At 33.0% G+C, this 18,270-nt stretch overlaps 3 protein-coding genes and 1 non-coding gene across 7 annotated transcripts; 2 read left to right on the forward strand and 2 right to left on the reverse strand.

The window, feature by feature from the left end:
* Positions 1 to 883: 883 nt before the first annotated feature.
* On the forward strand, positions 884 to 1,899 carry LOC106774809 (the record flags this gene model as incomplete). The annotated part of the gene is made up of 1 exon (XM_022787000.1): positions 884 to 1,899. A coding segment is annotated over one exon (702 nt), but the record flags the coding sequence as incomplete, so codon positions are not given.
* Positions 1,900 to 3,382: 1,483 nt separating this feature from the next.
* On the reverse strand, positions 3,383 to 3,455 carry TRNAE-CUC. Its single transcript has one exon. It is a non-coding gene; the product is annotated as a tRNA-Glu (tRNA).
* A 913-nt stretch (positions 3,456 to 4,368) lies between these two features.
* LOC106775853 (auxin response factor 8) lies at positions 4,369 to 11,370 on the reverse strand. 2 transcript variants are annotated; one of them, XM_014663075.2, is made up of 14 exons: positions 10,722 to 11,370; positions 10,389 to 10,501; positions 10,133 to 10,231; positions 9,975 to 10,031; positions 9,729 to 9,884; positions 9,567 to 9,651; positions 8,681 to 8,771; positions 8,425 to 8,589; positions 8,220 to 8,342; positions 7,546 to 7,621; positions 6,666 to 6,813; positions 5,273 to 6,279; positions 4,999 to 5,189; positions 4,369 to 4,914 (listed from the first exon to the last, which is right to left on the reverse strand). In XM_014663075.2, the coding sequence occupies exons 1-14, from the start codon at positions 10,762 to 10,764 to the stop codon at positions 4,737 to 4,739; spliced, it is 2,532 nt and encodes an 843-aa protein (XP_014518561.1). In that variant the 5' UTR covers positions 10,765 to 11,370; the 3' UTR covers positions 4,369 to 4,736. The 2 variants fall into 2 exon arrangements, with proteins under 2 accessions (XP_014518561.1, XP_014518560.1); XM_014663074.2 differs by having other exon boundaries at positions 10,389 to 10,504.
* Positions 11,371 to 11,707: 337 nt separating this feature from the next.
* LOC106775504 (psbQ-like protein 3, chloroplastic) lies at positions 11,708 to 13,161 on the forward strand. Of its 3 annotated transcripts, none has more exons than XM_014662639.2 (3): positions 11,708 to 11,816; positions 12,065 to 12,544; positions 12,866 to 13,161. In XM_014662639.2, exons 2-3 carry the CDS (start codon positions 12,083 to 12,085, stop codon positions 12,959 to 12,961), a joined length of 558 nt encoding a protein of 185 aa, XP_014518125.1. In that variant the 5' UTR covers positions 11,708 to 11,816; positions 12,065 to 12,082; the 3' UTR covers positions 12,962 to 13,161. The 3 variants fall into 3 exon arrangements, with proteins under 3 accessions (XP_014518125.1, XP_014518124.1, XP_022642678.1); XM_014662638.2 differs by having other exon boundaries at positions 11,746 to 11,821; XM_022786957.1 differs by lacking the exon at positions 11,708 to 11,816 and having other exon boundaries at positions 11,864 to 12,544.
* Positions 13,162 to 18,270: the final 5,109 nt, after the last annotated feature.

The following is an 18,270-nucleotide window of genomic DNA, read 5'->3' on the forward strand; positions in this document are numbered from 1 at the left end:
TAAGTTCATTTTAAAAATTATTTTCTAAACAACTATCTAGTAAAACTTCAAAATATAGTAATAGTAACAATAAAAAAAAATAATGTTCTTAATTAAACATCCTTTATAAGGTGTGTGTTCAGGTTTGGGTGATGATTATGATGATTAAAGATGCATTGGAAATTTACACATGGTTGTGGGTCTTATAATGTTGAAGTGTCTACCACTCATTCATAGGATATTCAATGCTCCTTTCGAATTTTAGTATCTCACATTACTTATATTCATTTTACATGTTTATGACTTACATACATGTTTTTTTCTAAGAGAGTAAAAAGTAAATGTAAAGTTTGTCAAAGTAATGTTTTTCAATTTCAACATAATCTATATTCCCTAAATCTACTCGTTAGTGGAATATGCTTGTAAGATGTTTTTGGGTTTTTTCAAATAAAATGTCTACTTATTTTTGTTTAAATAGTCTATAAAAGGAACAGATTTGGCCAATTTAAAAAATATCTGTCAAAAGTAAAATAACTTATATTCAAAAGTAATTATTCTAATTTAAAATAACTTATATTATTCTTTTTCACCATCTATTTTTCTTCCATCGATCAAACAAAAACATTAAATCTAATATTTTTATTTGCGTCACTGTATTGTTTTTATCATTTTTTAATTATTTACTCTCTATCAACACATCAAATTGCGTAGTAATTAATTACCAATTAGTTTGTCATTGGCATCAATTATATATTAACAAAAAATCTTAATGTTAATGAATAAATTAGGTATTTATATTTTATACGAGTTAGTCAATTAAATTTTATTAAAATTGAAAAGAATGAAAGCATTTTTATTTTATTTTGAAGAAGGGTAATTTAATGTGTAATTAATTACTATTTGACTTGTTATTGGAAGCTACACCATAGGAAACTCACACCATACCACCTTCGTCTTTCGTTTTTTTTGCATTATTTTCTTATCTTTTCCCATTCCCCTCTTCTTCTTCTTCCTCACACCAATATCTCTTCCCATTTTCTCTTCCAATTCCAATTTTTCGTCCCTCATGGCCCGTGTCGCGATCGCCGTCGTTTTCGTAGCCGCCGTCATCCTCGCCCTCTCCGCCACCTCCGTGACGGCGCGTCCTTGCAGGACCTTCATAATCTCCTCCTACTCCTTCCGCAACCCTAACTCCAACACCTTCGCCACCATCACCGAGATCCGATCCTTCACTCCTATCTTCGTCACCGACAAACGTTCTTCCTACGACGTTTTCTTCCCCCACGCGCTCCCACAGCAGGAGCGCGTCAACCCACGCGCCCCTCTAGGGTTTGCCTCCGCGTACGACTTCTCCTCCCTCCGCGACCGCACCAAGGACATCCTTAGCGTCGCCCTCGCGCTTCTCTTCGGTGTAGGCTGCGGAGCCCTCACCGCCGCTACCATGTACCTCGTCTGGTCTGTTTTCCCTATACGCCACCACGCTGCGGCCTACGACGACTTCTCCTCAGACGAAGAGATCGAGAGCCCCAAAAAGTTAGGATACGTCAAGATTCCGGCCCCGGACACCGTTGCCGCCGCTCAAACGCCTGCCAAAGGCTCGGTATAAAAACCCCGAATGCTGAGATTGGGGATATCTCTTGGTAACCGTGTGGTTGATGTTTGTTAATAATTATAGGTGAATTGAACAGAGAAAGTGTCGAATGGTGCGAACTTTGGCCATGTATTTGTGCCTGCTTATTCTATGTTACATGTTTACTATTGAATTTGGTGTATTTGCGTTGTTTTATTTCTAACTGGCGAACCATGGTGTTTTTGGCGTTAATCATTGCCTTGGATATGGAACTAGTCGTCATATATAGTAGCATTTATGTATTTACTCACGGGTTTTATTTGGAAGCGTTCCTTTTCATCATTATCTTTTATACAGGTTCTGCTGATTTGTGATTACTAATCTCAATTTTGAGTGTCTCTGGGTGAATGTTTGCATAATTGACTCAGGTTAAGCTTCTCTATAATTGATTCTGAATGAAAATGATTCTGTTTGTAATTGATTTTGTCTTGAAATCTGGGGAAAGGGGTTAAAATCTGAGTTTAATGTGCTATGGTATAACGTTGTTGAGATAGTTTGGTTTATAATGATTCAACGCGATCTATTGTTGTTTCAATGTGGTTTTGGATGACTAAGCGAGAATTATACTACTTGTTTGGGGGAAAGGGTTTAATTCTGTGTAGAGGTTTTGGTCTGATCTGGTATATAATACTGTTGGGGTTCATTGGTTACTGTTCTTAATTGGGTTCTTGTTTTCTTCCAGTGAGCTTCTTCTGCATCATTTTGCATCTATGGAATGATCTGTGATTTTATATTTCTGTATTAATATTGTTGAAATCATGGAGCTTCTAAAGTATTTTGTGAATGTTGACTCTTGTTGGTATTGCTAAACTAATTGAATCTTCTAAGTCGATTAACTCAGAATTTGCACATTGGGGGCTTAAGTTAATACTTTGTTCTGTTCAACGTCGTGGAAGTATTCACACCCAGTCAGATTACAATATGATAATGTTTACTAAGAAGGAATTTATAATAACTGTTACAGTATTTTTGCCTTGCACGTATCCAGTTTTGCTGAATAGTTTGTGTCAATATCAGCATCTTGAGAATAATGCAAGCAATATTGTTTTTAGTTTTGGTTATCGTAGTAAAGAGGAAAACTGCAGCCTTGTGTGATGTTATTGTTGTTACTCTGTCCTTTCCAACAAATGAAAAATCAGTGAAATTTTGGGTTTGTAAGGTGTTTGTGCTTCATCTTGGATTTCTGCCAGACTTGGAATTAAAGCTGTAAAGCAGAAAGTGGAAAAGAAATGAAAAAAAAGAGAAGTAGAGGGAAAAGTAGAGTTAATTGGATTATACTAAACTGAGTAAGAATTACTTTAATAAAAGGGAGAAATATATCTATAATTAAATGAGTGATTCATAAATTGATATGCTGATTTTCAAACAAACGTGTTTAGAATCTTTGTAATATAATCGTTTATGCTGATAAACATGATATATTATGTTGTTATTGTCGACTGTGTTTTACTTTTCTATTTTGAGTCGATATTTAGTGTCTATCTCGTTTTAAGTATATTCTGAGCCTTTCAGCTGAAGCAAACCACGGTTTCAGTACATCAACACCGAAGCTTTAGAAAAGGGTCATTGTCCTATGAGGCTCCACAGGAACTCAATACATGAAAAATTGTTGGACTCAATGCCGTATTCAGTTTAATATAGTTTGCTGATTTTAAAAGATTTTAACCATTCTCTTATCAGAAGCTATGATATATAAAACTGATAAATTAATGGAAGTTTTGTTCACATAATTAATTAATGATAATTCGATTTTTGATTCAATCAGTAAAAAAATTCCGTTGCCGGGACTTGAACCCGGGTCTCTCGGGTGAGAGCCGAGTATCCTAACCAACTAGACTACAACGGATAACTTGAAATGTAAAGCTTCTATTCTTATTTAACTAATGGTTAAGTTCTATTCCTTTTTTCCTTTTTCTTCCTATTAAATCAATACTTTTATTTTTACTTATTTGAAGTCATTTATTAACTTACGAAGGAAATAAAATTCATGTCACTGTACGGTAAACAAATTATTATAAATTAAAACTGAAATATTTTTCTTAAAGTGAAATTGTAATATTATATTCTTATTTCAATTTTAATGATTTTTATCAATTAAATTTTTTCTTAACAGAAAGGTGATAAATAATGGAAACCATGATTTAGTCTTATAATAAAGAAAAAGTAAAGGGGTATGTTGCATAACTTTCTAAGGTTTTGTTAAATTATTGTTTAAGGGTAAAAGTTATTTAAAAGAGCTGAAATAAAACATTTTATTTTTTGAATTAAAAGCTTCTAAATAAAAATAAAATTAACTATTTAAACTTATTTAAAAGCTTATAAATAAAAATACATTTAAATTACTTGCTAAGTTATTTCATATTTTTCCATATTTACAATAGTATCTTTCTTTACAAGGAATCCCATTGCAATATCTTTGCATATACATTTAAGAGGATTAAAAGAGAAGTTAGTTTAACATTTTTCAGTAATGGAGATAAGTACGAAGATAAAAAAAAAAAAAAAAAAAAGGTGTTCTTATGATGTATTGTAGAACTTCAAAGATGTTTTATCTTGTATTCACCTGTTTCCTCCCGAACATTACTGTTTTGTTTAATATCCTGTTAACAACTTCCTATCGGTCATCATAAGCACTAACTTTCGCACAAAAATTTTTGTACCCAAAAAGGTTCAAATATTTGTAAGAAACTAAAAACCCTGAAAAAACATAATGTTGCGACAACATAGTTACACTTAAGAGAGATCTCAATGGTAGGTGATGACTTTAACGACAATATAGTAAAATACTACTCATACAAATGTCATTGTAGAATACATAGACAGTTCAAGCATAAACAGCCTTCTCTAGTTTCCTATATAGAGTACATTAGTTCATGCAAAAGTTTAATAAAATATTATGCTAAAATAATAGCAGCAACACTAACTCTAGCTTGCAGTGCCCCATGTTCAAATGGGCACACAAGCATGTCCTAAGTGTTTTTTCATCATAAATGTATATTTTCTTGAATGCTGATAGAAACAATAAAAGGTGGTGAAATGGGGGAAGTGATCCTACACAAGATATTCCAACCAAAGCACAGAAATTTTCTAGACCATGGAGCCTAGAGGAATACATGTTTCAATTATCTCAGTATTCAAGTGAGCCAATTGATGGTGGTCCAGAAACAATGTCCTGAGACTCCGCACCAGTGCCATTGAGCCTTTGTCCTGAACCTAGAGCAAGGGATTCCACTGCTTGTTCCCCCATTTTCTGAATGTCTTCAGGTGAAAGTATTTTGATATACCAAACATTATTGACGAATGATCTGCAAGATGTAAAACACACACCATTGAAGAAAGGACCAATGAATCAACATGGCATGTTTTTTAATTAAGAAACTGGTACTTACTCCCACGGATCGTCTCCAAGGAGAAGAACATCGTTCTCCCTGTCAACGAACACAAGCTGCCAGCCTGATCTAGGAGGGTCTTCCAACTTTCCCTCAATTCCAAACATCTGAGCCAACTCCTCACGCAGTTCATGATAGCTGCTGAACCGGGATATGTCAAGTGAGCGCCCAACAGACCCTGATTTGTATACCTGTCAAATGATAAAATTAAAGAACTCGTTTAGATATAAGAAAATCATACTTGAAAAGGCCAAAGAATACTTGAAAGTCATACCTTCACAAAGGTTTGAGTCTGGTTTTGTGGGTCAACATGCCCTGCGCTTTGCAACAACTCTGACGAATCTTGCATGCAACCAAACAGAGAACCCTGGAAACCAGACTCCCCTAATGGCATTGTTGATGAATTAGTATCCGCAGATGAGGTGCTGTAACCAGGGACTGTGGTGGGAAGAAGAAGGCCAGATGAATCAATATTGACACCAAATAGAGTTGAATTCTGGGCATCTGAGTTAAGATGTGGTAGCACCATTGCAGAATCTTTTCCAGAATATTGTGTCTGCGACACAGTGCTTCCATAAGCATTGACCTGCACAGGTGCATACTTTTGAGTCCATTGCTGTTGAGGTAACTGTTCACTCAGCAAGGACGGACCACTCCTTGATAAATTCAAGAGATTTCCACTTCCTTCAGGACAAAGTGAACTAAGCATGTTTTGCCCGGGGGAAACTGAAACAGGGAACTTCATGCTCGAATCCAAGAAATCTGGTTTTGAATACGATGGTGAAGGAACGCCGGAGTGTTGTCTCTGATGGAGCTGATCACTTGGAATTAAGAGCGATTCTTGATAAGAATGCTGCTGCTGCTGTTGCGCTTGGACTTCTTGATTGTTGTGTGGTTTCTGAAGTAGGTGCTGAGAGAGGTTCTCTGTCAGTACATGGGCCTGTGGCTGCAGCATGTTAGAAGATACAGATTGTTGAACTGATTGCTGCGGCTGAAGTTGCAAAGGAGAATTGCTGTTTCCTGATTGCTGAAGATAGTGGAAAGGCTGTTGAAAATTCATCATTTGTTGCTTCATGAGATATCCACTACCTAGATTCTGCAACCCAGCTGCCAACATGGCTTGGTACTGTTGATTCTGATCACTTCCTAGTAAAGTGGGGTCCATTCTCTGCTGCATCCAGGGCAACATACCAGCTCCTTGAAAATTTAGCGAATTGAGACCTTGGTCTACAGCTCCACCCCTCAGCCACATCAGCCCATTACTTGCTTCATCTCTACCATCTGTAACAAGATTTAGTAAAGAAAGGACAAAAACTAGATTCCCAAAACAACTGTGTCATTTGCTAGGAAAGATAAGGGATGAATGAGACCACAACACCATATTTAGGATACTTGCTTTTTTTAGATCACTAGGAATAATTTCATTTTTTTGTAAAATTTTAAAATTTCCAGTTATATAATGTCCAATGCCAATTCATGCCCCATCAAAGTCCAAAAAAAGGATTTCTTCACTGTTTTGGGAGGATATTTATTCATGCACCTTGCCATCCTCCTTTTGGAGATAAAATCTCCTTTCATTAAAAAAACAAGTCGTATCTCACTAACAATCTAGTGAGTAGTCAGAACAAAATCTTAAAAAGAATAAAGCATTTAGAGAATAAAAATACCATGCAGAGATGAGGAGCCAGGATGCCATGGACGTTTCAGTCTAAGGGGAAATAATGACGGGTACATAGGGAATGTTGTTAATGGCTCAATTTCCCACAGAGACACTCGTGGTTGTCTCTCCCCAGCTGTTGATTCATCCCAACCAACCTAGCACAGCAGAACAAAGATCAAGCAACATCAATTATTATAAAACATCCAACGAAATCAAGTACTGATACTTTTAAAATGCTACTGCCATAGAGCGGTCTTTGTTACAATCACAAATGACCATTTGATGCTTAAGCATAACATTCCCTTATTTATGTAGAAGTAGTAGTAGTAATAAAAGGAATCAGAACAAAAACACATGATAAGAGAGAATGAGAAATAAGCTAGATTTGAGTCTATAATTCCCTTCCCTCTGAATTGATCAAGCAACACAAAAACTACAATGGCTTTTCAAAACCAAATTAAGTTTTTCATAGCTTTCAACCCAGCCCTTTCTCAATTGAACGTTCATTTGTCAAAGTCGTAACAGAAGCCTGTGATTGATAGTATACTTCTTTTTTCTTTCATTTAATGGGGGATAGGGTAGGAGGAACCACACAAATTAAATTCAATATTCAAAATTTCATAAGCTCTGATGCAACAAAGGGTTAGATCATGTGCTAGATGAAGGGAAACTAGTACTGCAAAAAGGATGGAGGCAATATTACAGACCTGCAATAAAACTTAAGGTTTGATAAGAATAAAATATCAAGTTATATGAAACAGGACTAGATATTATAATTAAATGTGGTCAGATATCTAAAATGACTGCATCCGTATGCAGTGTATTCATCAAAGGAGTATAATAGTGAATATAGTCTTTTGACTGCAGTGCAATGTTTTCTTACTTACCTTAACAGAGCGCCAATGAGAATTCGGCCACCGAACAGTATCCAAATCACTTATGCCAGTTATTGTACCCATGTACCTTCAAAAACAAAGATGACACACTGATAAGTAAATGAAGCAATTGTATGGCACAGCATTGATAATATTTTTCTACTGGTGTCCACTGTCTTAAGATTAAAACCCCAGGTTTTTTGGATTATGTACCAAAATAAAGATAATAAAATAAAATAAAAAATAAACTTCAAGGCAAACAGTACGGTACCAGACTCCCCAAATTTAGCAGTTGACATATCCTTTCTTCAGATTGCAGCTGCTAAAGTTTTATCTCTCACATTCTAAATAAGGGCTAGCCAACTATGCAATAGATCTATATGATTTTGCTCACCATGTCATTTCCTACACAGCTTTTAGAACTGGGCAAGACTCAAATTACTGACTAGTACACCACGAAACTTGTACCCAACCATCCTATACATGCAACATATCACCCTCATTATAGGCAAAGGCAAGCTATTACTACTTTTATTTATTTAAAAGGCACAGGTTCTGTATCATAAGTATGTCTATCTATGAAAAATACAACTAACTGGTCTAAGAGTGAAAAGAAATGTCTCTAGATTTTCAAGAGCAAAAATACTATGGTTGCTTAAGGAAAAATAAAAACTACTGATATGTACCTGCGGACACTTGATTCTTCAGTCTCGAAAAGCATCCTGAATCGCATACCAACAGAAATACGTGTATGGTACACAGCTTTGATATATTTTGAAAGTGGTATGACGAACTCAGATGGACTAGCCCTGCCAATGATGTAACTATTAAAAAACATTATGATTAATTGAAAAGAATTTCATGAGTATAAACTTAGACAACATTCAGAACCTCGGATTATAAAACACGGTAAAACAGCTATTAGTCGCTGCAGCATGCGCAGCAGCAGCAAGAAGTCCAATGTGCATGCTATCACTGGATAGAACAGATGATGGCATTACAGTTTGTGGTCTATTGGCACGGCGTATTCCCAAAAGAAGCTGATTCTTCTCATTCCTAAATGTAAAAATACATAGGAAAAGCAAAAAAGAATCAATCTCAGCTTTCATGGGGGGCAAAAAAATATCACTCAAAGAGGTTAAAGTACCAAATGAAAAGCACAGAATCTCCAGCCACGAGTCTCTTGGCACTAACAAATATACTCCAGCCTGTAGTAAGAAGGTGTCGTTTCGGCTGTCCTGCAATTATATGAATGCAACATATTGTGCGCTTGTGCTCATGTATAAGTAGTAATATTAATAATGACACTAGTATGCATCTCCAATTTTAAGAACTGTGTTTTTAAAGTTTAATGCTACTGTTGAAGTAGAATAATTGACTCAAACCAAAACATATACAGGCAAATTCTTGACATAAATAAGTCAAGGAAATGAAAAAATAAATCTTTTGAAAGTAAATGATCATTACATTTACTGGCCTATTTTTCTCTTGCATGGAACAACTAGCAATTACCAAAATACTAAGAAGAGGATTCAGATATGGTCATGGAAGTTGTATTGATACAGTTGATGGTTTGCATGCACATCAATTAAATTTGTGAAATATACAGAAGAAAAAAAATCTAGCAAGTAGTAAGCAAAACATATTTAACACGAGTACACACAGTTGGCTTCCCATCTCTTATGCCATTTATGATAGGCTACATTAACCTTTAGTACTTCCCTGTACTCTTACAATGTTTTGAATAGGTCCCCATTAATAGTTCCAAAATTATAAAGGAGTCATTGTAATTTCAAACATTTTTAATTAAGTGCTTGTAGGGACCTGACATAATCAAGATCAAGGACCACATTACAGTTTATAACATCCAAGAACTTATTTAAAATCTACTGAAAAAAAGTATAGGGACTTTTCAGATTAAAAATTAAGATCTGCTAGAGAGTGCTGACTACTAAAGTGCCTTGCCCCAAAGTCTAATACGAGAGTCTCTAAAAAGATCATACACTTGAATCAATAAAGAACTAGAATCCTACCCCGAAAAATATGCCGAAATTTCCATTCAACATCATGGAGATCCCTGGCAATCAGTTCCTGTGCTGGTGGCTGCTGTGAGAAATCCTGTGTGGTGCACAGATATAAGATAAATGCATCTATCCCAACAAGAACCAAACACAAATGTAAAATATGAACATTACCAGTGGAGGGAAAACTTTCTCAGCAGCACGACGAGGAACAGAGAATCCTCCATGTGTACTGGTATCACTGGCTGTTAATGTCTTGCAAAAATAATTTGATGGCTGCTTACTGGGAATGCCCAATTCCATAGGAAGAAATGTATCTTTCTGCTCTTGCTACATCCAAAGTTAAAAAAGAAAGCTCAGTTGCAGAATCATAGAAATTCATAACTCATACACTGAGCTCATCAAAGAACAACAGGATACCGGAGTCAATGGCTGCAATGTCATTTGAGCATACACTTCATCCGTTTCAACATCTGCCTGAAAATCAACACATGTGCAGTTCACTGAGTTTACTCTTAACAGTAGCAGCCATAGCTCAATCATGATACATAACTGAAAGGAAAACATAGTATACCCACATGCATTGTAACATTGTGCAGTTGACAAATTAACTGGGGTGGCAAGCTAGGGTAATTGGGAATGTGTCCATCAATTTCTCTGTTAGTTGTGGCAGCAACCTGGAATCAATATTTGACATATCCATCTCAATTTCTATTTATAGAATCATTTGAATTGGTTTCAATTCAAGTTGACATGAAACACTCTATTTCTTCTGTATTATGCAAATTGACGCAATCTAGAGTAGAGTAAGTAGTCAAAAAAAGAAACAAAAACCTGCTCACTATGACCCTGAGGGAAGTAAACCACACGAGTCCCTGCAGTTGGTAGGGACACCAGGGGCCCCGCGCATGCATGCCATAGCTCAGAATTCAGACACTTCTTCTCCCCTACTAACCATCATTACTCACACATCAATCAAATTATCAAAAAGGGAAAAGGAAAACAAAAAACTCACAAGCATGTTCAAGCAACACAAAAGGGGTATGAAAGGGACACCTTACATTTATATACAACTATGACAAGAAGCCACACTAAGAGCACAGAATGTTAGCTCAATTTAACAAATAATAAAAAGGTAAAAAGAGAGAATTGGAATAGAATGGATACCTTCTAATCCCTGCTGCCCCAAACCTGATGTTGAAAGCTTCATATCATCAAGCTTTACCTTCTTTTATTTTTATCTTTTACACAAAAACACTACTACTATACCAATCAACCAATCACACATGAAACCCTAGCTCAAAGCCACTACCTTCAATTTGCTTCAAGCCATTGCATAAGCAAGCATCCCCAACAACACCCTCGTCCTCCACCATGATGCCAATGCACTCACTCCATAGAGTGCGCATATAAAACCCAACAATCTTAAAACAATCAAACAAAGCCCAAATCCAAAGACCACAACATCCCAACAAATTCACAACTACTCTAGAACCCCAGAACACAAAACCAGCCCTGCAGACTCCAACAGCAACAAAGTTTCCTTTTTTAAAATTTTTATTTTGCTCCTCTTTTAGCAAATTTCAAAGCAGAAAGCAAACCCAATTGGAGTGAACTGCAGCAACGGTGGCACGTTCCCCGAGATCGCCATGAAAGCTGAGAATGAAGTGTGATGTTGAAACTAAAGGCTCTCTTTTGTGGCCTATCACTTTCGATGGAGACCCAAGTCAGGATTTTTTGGCTTTGAACCAATGCAGAGATAGAGAGAGTGTGATGAGAGAGGAGAGAGAAAATGACAGAGAGAGAAAAATAAAAGAAGAGTCTTTGCCATATATAAGGGGGTCCCGACCAAGCTGGACATGCTGCAGTAGAGAGAGAAAGAGTAGGAGAGAGAAAATCCATGTTATAGTGTTATGGGCGGATGAAACCATCTGAGCCGTTGGATCCTCCGTACGTGAAAAACCTGGACCGTTGTTGGGAGTGATGTGACAGCAGGCATGTGCCACCATCCTTCACAGGTCGCTGTCAGAAGTACGGAGTATATAGAGAAAAATATTAGTACCATAAAATAATTGTTATTTTTAAGTATTATTAAATATTGTTTTTTAATTTTTTAAAATATCTGTGTAAGCGCGTGCTCCGCAAATGGATGTGAAGGGTAATAAGTAGAAGAAAAAGTTAAAAGCAAAGAGATTATCATCAGCCAAAGCAAAAGCAAATTGGTCGTCCATACAATTTCGCTTCATCTTTCATCTAGATAAGGTAAGGTAAGCCTCTTTACCTTCTTCTTCTACTTTTCTACTATTTCATCACTTCCATTTTTGTTTTCTCTTCAACATTCATGAAATCAACCAACTTTGCATTCAATTTGTTATGGGTCAATTTTATTTCTTCATTCAACCCTTCTTCGTTACATGTTGTTTTCATCATTAAAAAGACATGCTGCTAAATCAATGAAATTAGGAATTAAACAATTCATGTGAAGTAATAAATACGGTGGATGTTTTCAGGAGTTAGTTCCCTTTGCAATGGAGTTAAGATCATTCATTTTGCAACCAAACTTGTCGCACTTGTTTCCAACATTCACATGCTGTGTTAAACTCAAACCTTCTTACCGGCATTTACAGCAGAAGGAATTATCATTCAAATTCACCAGAAGAAGGCTGGCATTTTTGGCAACCATAACTCCCTTGATTTTGGGTGGAGAAGATATTTTTAGTACACAAATTGCAAATGCATTTGATTTTAGATTTGTGGCCCCTGACATGACAGCTGAAGAAGCCCTGCGTGGTGTGAGAAATCATGCACAAGATTTGTTACAAGTTAAAGAATTGTTAGAGTCAGAATCATGGACAGAAGCACAAAGGTATCTAAGACAGACCTCAGCACTTCTCAAGAAAGACATATATATCATAATCCAGAACAAGCCTGGAATTGAGAGGCCAGAACTAAGGAAGCTTTATTCCACTCTCTTCAACAATGTAACTAGAGTAAGTGTTACAACATGCCCATTTTCAGCTGCATTTTCAATTTCATAACCATAAATGTGTCAGAGATATATGCATTTGTTGTCTAGTTTCTTGTTGCTCATTAATTAGATAAAGCAATGTGCATGATCCTTGATCGATTGAACCATACAACCAGCATAATAGCTTATACTTAGAAGAATCTAATCGGTACATTGATACTTGATATTCAAGTTTACTTTCTGATTTTGCCTTGAAACTCTGTCAGATAGCTTCTTGACTAAAAATTATTGTTCTTTTTTGTGTGAAAATGTCATCAATTGACAAGATTCATAAACATTGCAGCTAGATTATGCAGCAAGGGGTAGAGATGGACCACAAGTGTGGCGGTGTTATGAGAACATTGTAGTGGCTGTCAATGACATTATATCCAGATTATAGTGTTCACTGTAGCCTTTTCAAAATGGGGGATTGAACTGCTCTTGATAAGTGTATACCAACATTGCTTGCTGCAAGAAGTTGAGTAATGAAGAAGAATATGCACTCAAAGGACCCTGTTATATACAATTATAGATCATGAGTTTGATCGTGAAGAGTAAAATTATTGAATGTATGATTATATTTGACACTAAAATGTTCAATTTTGATACAGAACATTCTATAAGAGATTTTTTAATTGTTGAAGTTAAAACTTTGCCTTTTTTCTATCAAAGTTTATCTAGATAAAAAGACTATTTCAAAAATTGTCTTCTGAGATGCTCAAATAAACATAAACAAATACTTTTTTTAGTAAAAAATTACTATCTATTAAATTGTTTATTTATCTGTTGTTGATATTGAACTTCTTTTATCTAAAGACTCAATTGTATTACTTTGTCTTATTTAAAATAGGATATTAGTTTTGTTCATAAATGTTCATATAATGTAAATGAGTCAAACACATTTATTATGAAAACTTGTCATAAAATTAATCTTTTAATAGACTTAAGTTATACCATATTCTTATGGAGTTCAAACCAAACTACTTTTGCATTGTTGTAGGCATATTCTAAAAAGAATAAGAAAAAACATCATTTCGGACATACACATATGATCATTTCTTATTTTGGCAAGAAACCTTCCTTCAATTTCCAAGTTTTATGAATATGAATATTAACTTTTCCTTATTAAAATAATATAGAATAATAAAAAAATAGATGCACCTTAATAAGTGTTTTCCTTAGTCAATATAATTAATGTTCATGTATCATAAATAAGTACTTAAAATGTTTCAAAAGATATATACTAAAATTTGTAGAATATTTTTTCATACATAGTAATATAAATATAGATTGAAAGTATCTCTTATATAAAAAATTGAACAAGAATAATAAATACAAGAATTAAAAAATTAGCAATTCTATTTAAATTTTTGAAGTAAAGATAATATTTTTTTTATAGTAGTAGATGGATGTGAAATCTTCTCATATTACTCTTTCTTCATCTACTAACAAGTTGTATATTTCATGCACATGTAAACATTTTCTAATATTGATTAAAAATAATTTATCAATACAATATTGAACTATATATATGGGTACATGAATAATGTATTAATTTGATTTTCAACTTTGAACAAACTTATTGTGATAAAGTATTACTTTCTACTTTTAAGGAGAAGATAATCATTTATAGAAAATAGATTGTATGGCCAAATATGTACTAAATCATTCCACACAAAAACTAAAGATTATAAATGATGAATATATAGGGTGAAGAATAAAAGGATACTATGTTCGTATTATTTTGTCTTAAAATTATCATTTAACTTGAATTTCCACAAACTCAATGACAATAATGGTATAAAGAGTTTAACAGTAATAATAGTTATAGCATGAATTCTACCTAAAAATATATAGATACTTTATTAGTTCTATAAGATTTTATAGTGCATAGAACATTAGTGATTGCAAAGTCTTAAATTACTACTGGAAAATAGCTGAACATTATTACACTATCTTATAATGTAAACATCACAAGTCCACCATTATGACAAATGTTTATAAAATCTTTTAAAGAAAAAGTTGTACACATTTTATGAGATATCCAAGAAAGGATATTTTTAGCATCAGTATATTTTTATTATTATTATTTAACTTTTTCTTTTGGCATGGTTAATGAATGATGCACACATATTGTAAAGTGTGATTTTTTAGCTCTAATTTAATCATATACCTTTCTTAAAGGTAAATTAAGTTTTAATTATTTAAAATAAAAAATAATAGTTTTTTATTTTATTTTTAATACTGGTTCGGATACTTCAAATAATATAATTTCTTTTTATTAAATATATGACATTAATTAAATATAATTAAATTAATGATGTTTAAAATTCACTTTTAAAAAGTTATTTTCTTTTAGATTCAATAGTATTTTTCATCTCAATTTTTGTTAGAATTATTCAATGAGGTCTTTTTTTTTAATATAGTTCTCATTTTTGTTAAAAAAAAAAAAATTAATGTGATTTTCTTCTTAGATTGGTGTTGACACATTAGATAGTGATAATGTAATAATGTAAATGACAAATGACATATAAATAATTCGGTGTTAGTCACCTTAAATATTTATAACATCATGTGTGATTTATACTCTGATATTATTAATTAATGTTTAAATGATACCATCATCATTAATTAAAAATAAATTAAAAAATTGAGATTCATTAAATAATTTCAGTAAAAACTAACACAAAAGCAACTATTGAACCTTTCATCTAAATAAAAATTGAAATAAATAAAGAAAACCAAAAATATAAAAGAAACATTAAAATAATTTGTATTAGTGTAGTTTTTGTTTTCTGACCAAAAAAACAAAAGGAGTGTGGTGAAAAGAAGTCAAACGTAGGATGTTTGTCTTGTTTGTGGGTCACTGAAACCAAACCCTTGCAATGTATATGAGAATTTTATAATAAAAAGAATATAAAAGCATTAAAGTTGTTGAAAATTCCTTGCAAGTGTGCAGAGAAACAGTGAATTTTGAGAATCCTTTGAAGTGTGAAAATTGTAAGAAGAAGCATGGCCGAGAAGAAAGTTGTCGTGACTGTGTGAGACATTAATAGGCTGATTTTGTTGGCTTAGAAATTAGTGTGATCTTTGCATTCTAACTATTTGCTTTTATGTTGTTTGTGTGACATTAACAAGAATAATTGAGTTTTGTACTTTTCTAATCTTTTCGCATTGATAAGGTTTTGTTGATAGGAGACAAACACGACTAGTTTTTTTTTTTCTCTCTAACAAGGAAACATCCAACTTAATTCACATCTTCCAAATTAGTGGAGATGTTTGTGTTGTGGGGTTTTGATTAATCATACTTAATGAGAGTTAAAGGCATGTTTAATGAATCTTCTATTATACTTTTTTATATTTTAAGAGCAAAAAGAAAATGAAAAAGGAAAGGCACTAATTGCGTAACGTCATGAAAAGGAAAAAAAAAACTATAGTAAAATTAAACTATGATTAGTGATGTAGAAGATGGTAAAAGTTTCAAACTTTGATTAGTAAAAAAAATTAGAGATGTCAAAATGGGTTACAATCTCCGAGTTAACTCATCATAGGTTCGAGCCGGGTTGGATTTGAAATTTTTTTTTTTTTTTATGCGGGGTCAGATTTCAATCCGGCTCATTTAAACCCGGCTCATGCGGGTTGAACTCGTGGTGGGCCGGGTTGGCCAGCCAACCCACCTACCTAATTTTATTTTTTTAATTTATTATTTTATGTATGAAACCCTAAAAATATAAAATACTCTCTTCACTCACTGTGTATACCACCAAAAAAAAAAGTAACATTTGCTCTCACAAATCACTCTCACGGAACTTGCTCTCATTTACGGTGTTCTCACTCTCACTTCTTCATTGAAATTCTTCAACAAGTAGGTTTTTTGTATGCATTTTGTGTTTGTTTTTTTATGACATTTGAATTATATTGTACTTTTTATTATTATTTTGAATTGTCTTCAGTTTAACATCATTTTTTGAAGTGAAATTTGTTTAAATTTGAATATAGAAAGTTTGTAATTTCTTTTTTATTTAAAACAAAACTCTGATTAAATGGGTTAGTGAGCCAACCCGTTTATCCATCAACCCGTGATGAGTCGAGCCGAATTCAGATTTTTCTAGGTCGTTAATAAATGAGCCGGGTTGGGTTGACTCACTAATTGACCAACCCATAGTGGACCAAGCCGGATCGAGTCGGATTACCTTTTTGACAGCTCTAAAAAAAACCTATTACAATGTCAAAAATATAATTATTAAAATTTTTATGACATATTTGTTACATTAATTATTAAACTAATCAAATATTATAATATCTTAAATATAATAAATTTATATAATAATTATGTCATTCTTTTTGGTATGGGGAATGCAATTTTTAACGAGAAGTTTGAACGCTGTTTGCAACCTTGTCTGAAAGGGAGTGGCCAAACATGAATTGAATTGAATAACTAATATTTCTAAGACAGAAATAAAATAAATAACTTGTATAAATTATATGAGGCATGGGTCGTTTATAAACTATTAACAAATTATTTTTATTAAAATTTTAAATTTAATTAGAAGATTTGTCAGGATAATATTTTTTAATCAGACTTATGAAACCGTCTAGAACTAATATTTATGGGCTAAGTAATGGAATATATATAATATATTTTAAAATCTAATGCAAGTGTAGAGCATGAGTCATGACTATTAGTATATAATTATTTTCAGTATTACATGATTGATATGGATGTTGAACGATTCTACTGATAATTAGGATATTCAATTCAATACCCACATTCAGACAGCAATTTATTAATTTATTTGTAACCTATTAATAATTAATGAAAGAAATAAAAAAATTATTTGTGTACGAGAGAAAAAGATAATTTTTTTTTTCTTTCTTTCCTCTACTCCCGCGAATATTTTCACCACTTTCATAACTAACATTATTACTATAATTATGGTGATTATTATTTATTTTTTATTATTAATATCTATTTCAGATAAGAATTTGAAGAAAATATAATGAAGGGTGCATAAAGGAATTACAGAGGTACAAAAAGTAATTACGTTGTTTTCTTAAAAAAGAAAATCGCGCACTTTGTTTTTCTTAAATGGATTCCGAGAATAAAAGGGTATTTCTTTCTGCACTTCCATAGTTGTAATGTGCACCTATAGAGTGGTAAAAAGACCAAAATTTCCTTCACGACATTCATAATGTTATCTTACTTTTTCTCTTCTTCATAATTTTTTCTTCTTACTCCATTTCTGGTGCTTTTGAGACAAGCTACCTTAACCACGTCACTGTTATTGTTGAGATTTATTCTTTGAAAAGAAAAAAATCATTTGTTCTTATTTTTATTTTAAGTTTTCAAATTACACAATTTAAAATTTATTTTTTAAAAGTTGAATGTATTTTAAATGGTATAATCTAAAATTTATTTTTTAATTTAAATCCATCAATTAACATAATCCAAAATAAACACTAAATCAATCAATTAACCTTGAAAGTTAAACATTGAGTCAATGAATTAATAGACTTGAGAATTAAAACCTTTAAAAATAATATCTATCTGACATTAGATTAGGATAATTATTATCATACTCTAAGTAATATTTATGCAAAATTGTTATATTTATTTATGTATAGAAAGATGACGTAAACAAATTTAGGATTTTCTGATACAGATAGTATATGAACAAATAATATTAAATAATTATGTCGTTTTACTCA

The sequence above is a fragment of the Vigna radiata genome, chromosome 10 (assembly GCF_000741045.1).
Source record: "Vigna radiata var. radiata cultivar VC1973A chromosome 10, Vradiata_ver6, whole genome shotgun sequence".
NCBI lineage: Eukaryota > Viridiplantae > Streptophyta > Magnoliopsida > Fabales > Fabaceae > Vigna > Vigna radiata.

Bases quoted from the DNA above. Each gene is read 5' to 3' on its own strand.
- LOC106775504 (XM_014662639.2), top strand. From the start codon at position 12,083: ATGGAGTTAAGATCATTCATTTTGCAACCAAACTTGTCGCACTTGTTT. The intron at 12,545-12,865 runs GTAAGTGTTACA...TAAACATTGCAG, and splicing joins TCTTCAACAATGTAACTAGA to CTAGATTATGCAGCAAGGGG.
- LOC106775853 (XM_014663074.2), bottom strand. From the start codon at position 10,764: ATGAAGCTTTCAACATCAGGTTTGGGGCAGCAGGGATTAGAAG. The intron at 8,772-9,566 runs GTAGGATTCTAG...ATATAATTGCAG, and splicing joins ATTTCGGCATATTTTTCGGG to GACAGCCGAAACGACACCTT. The intron at 6,280-6,665 runs GTATTTTTATTC...ATCTTGTTACAG, and splicing joins TGGCTCCTCATCTCTGCATG to ATGGTAGAGATGAAGCAAGT.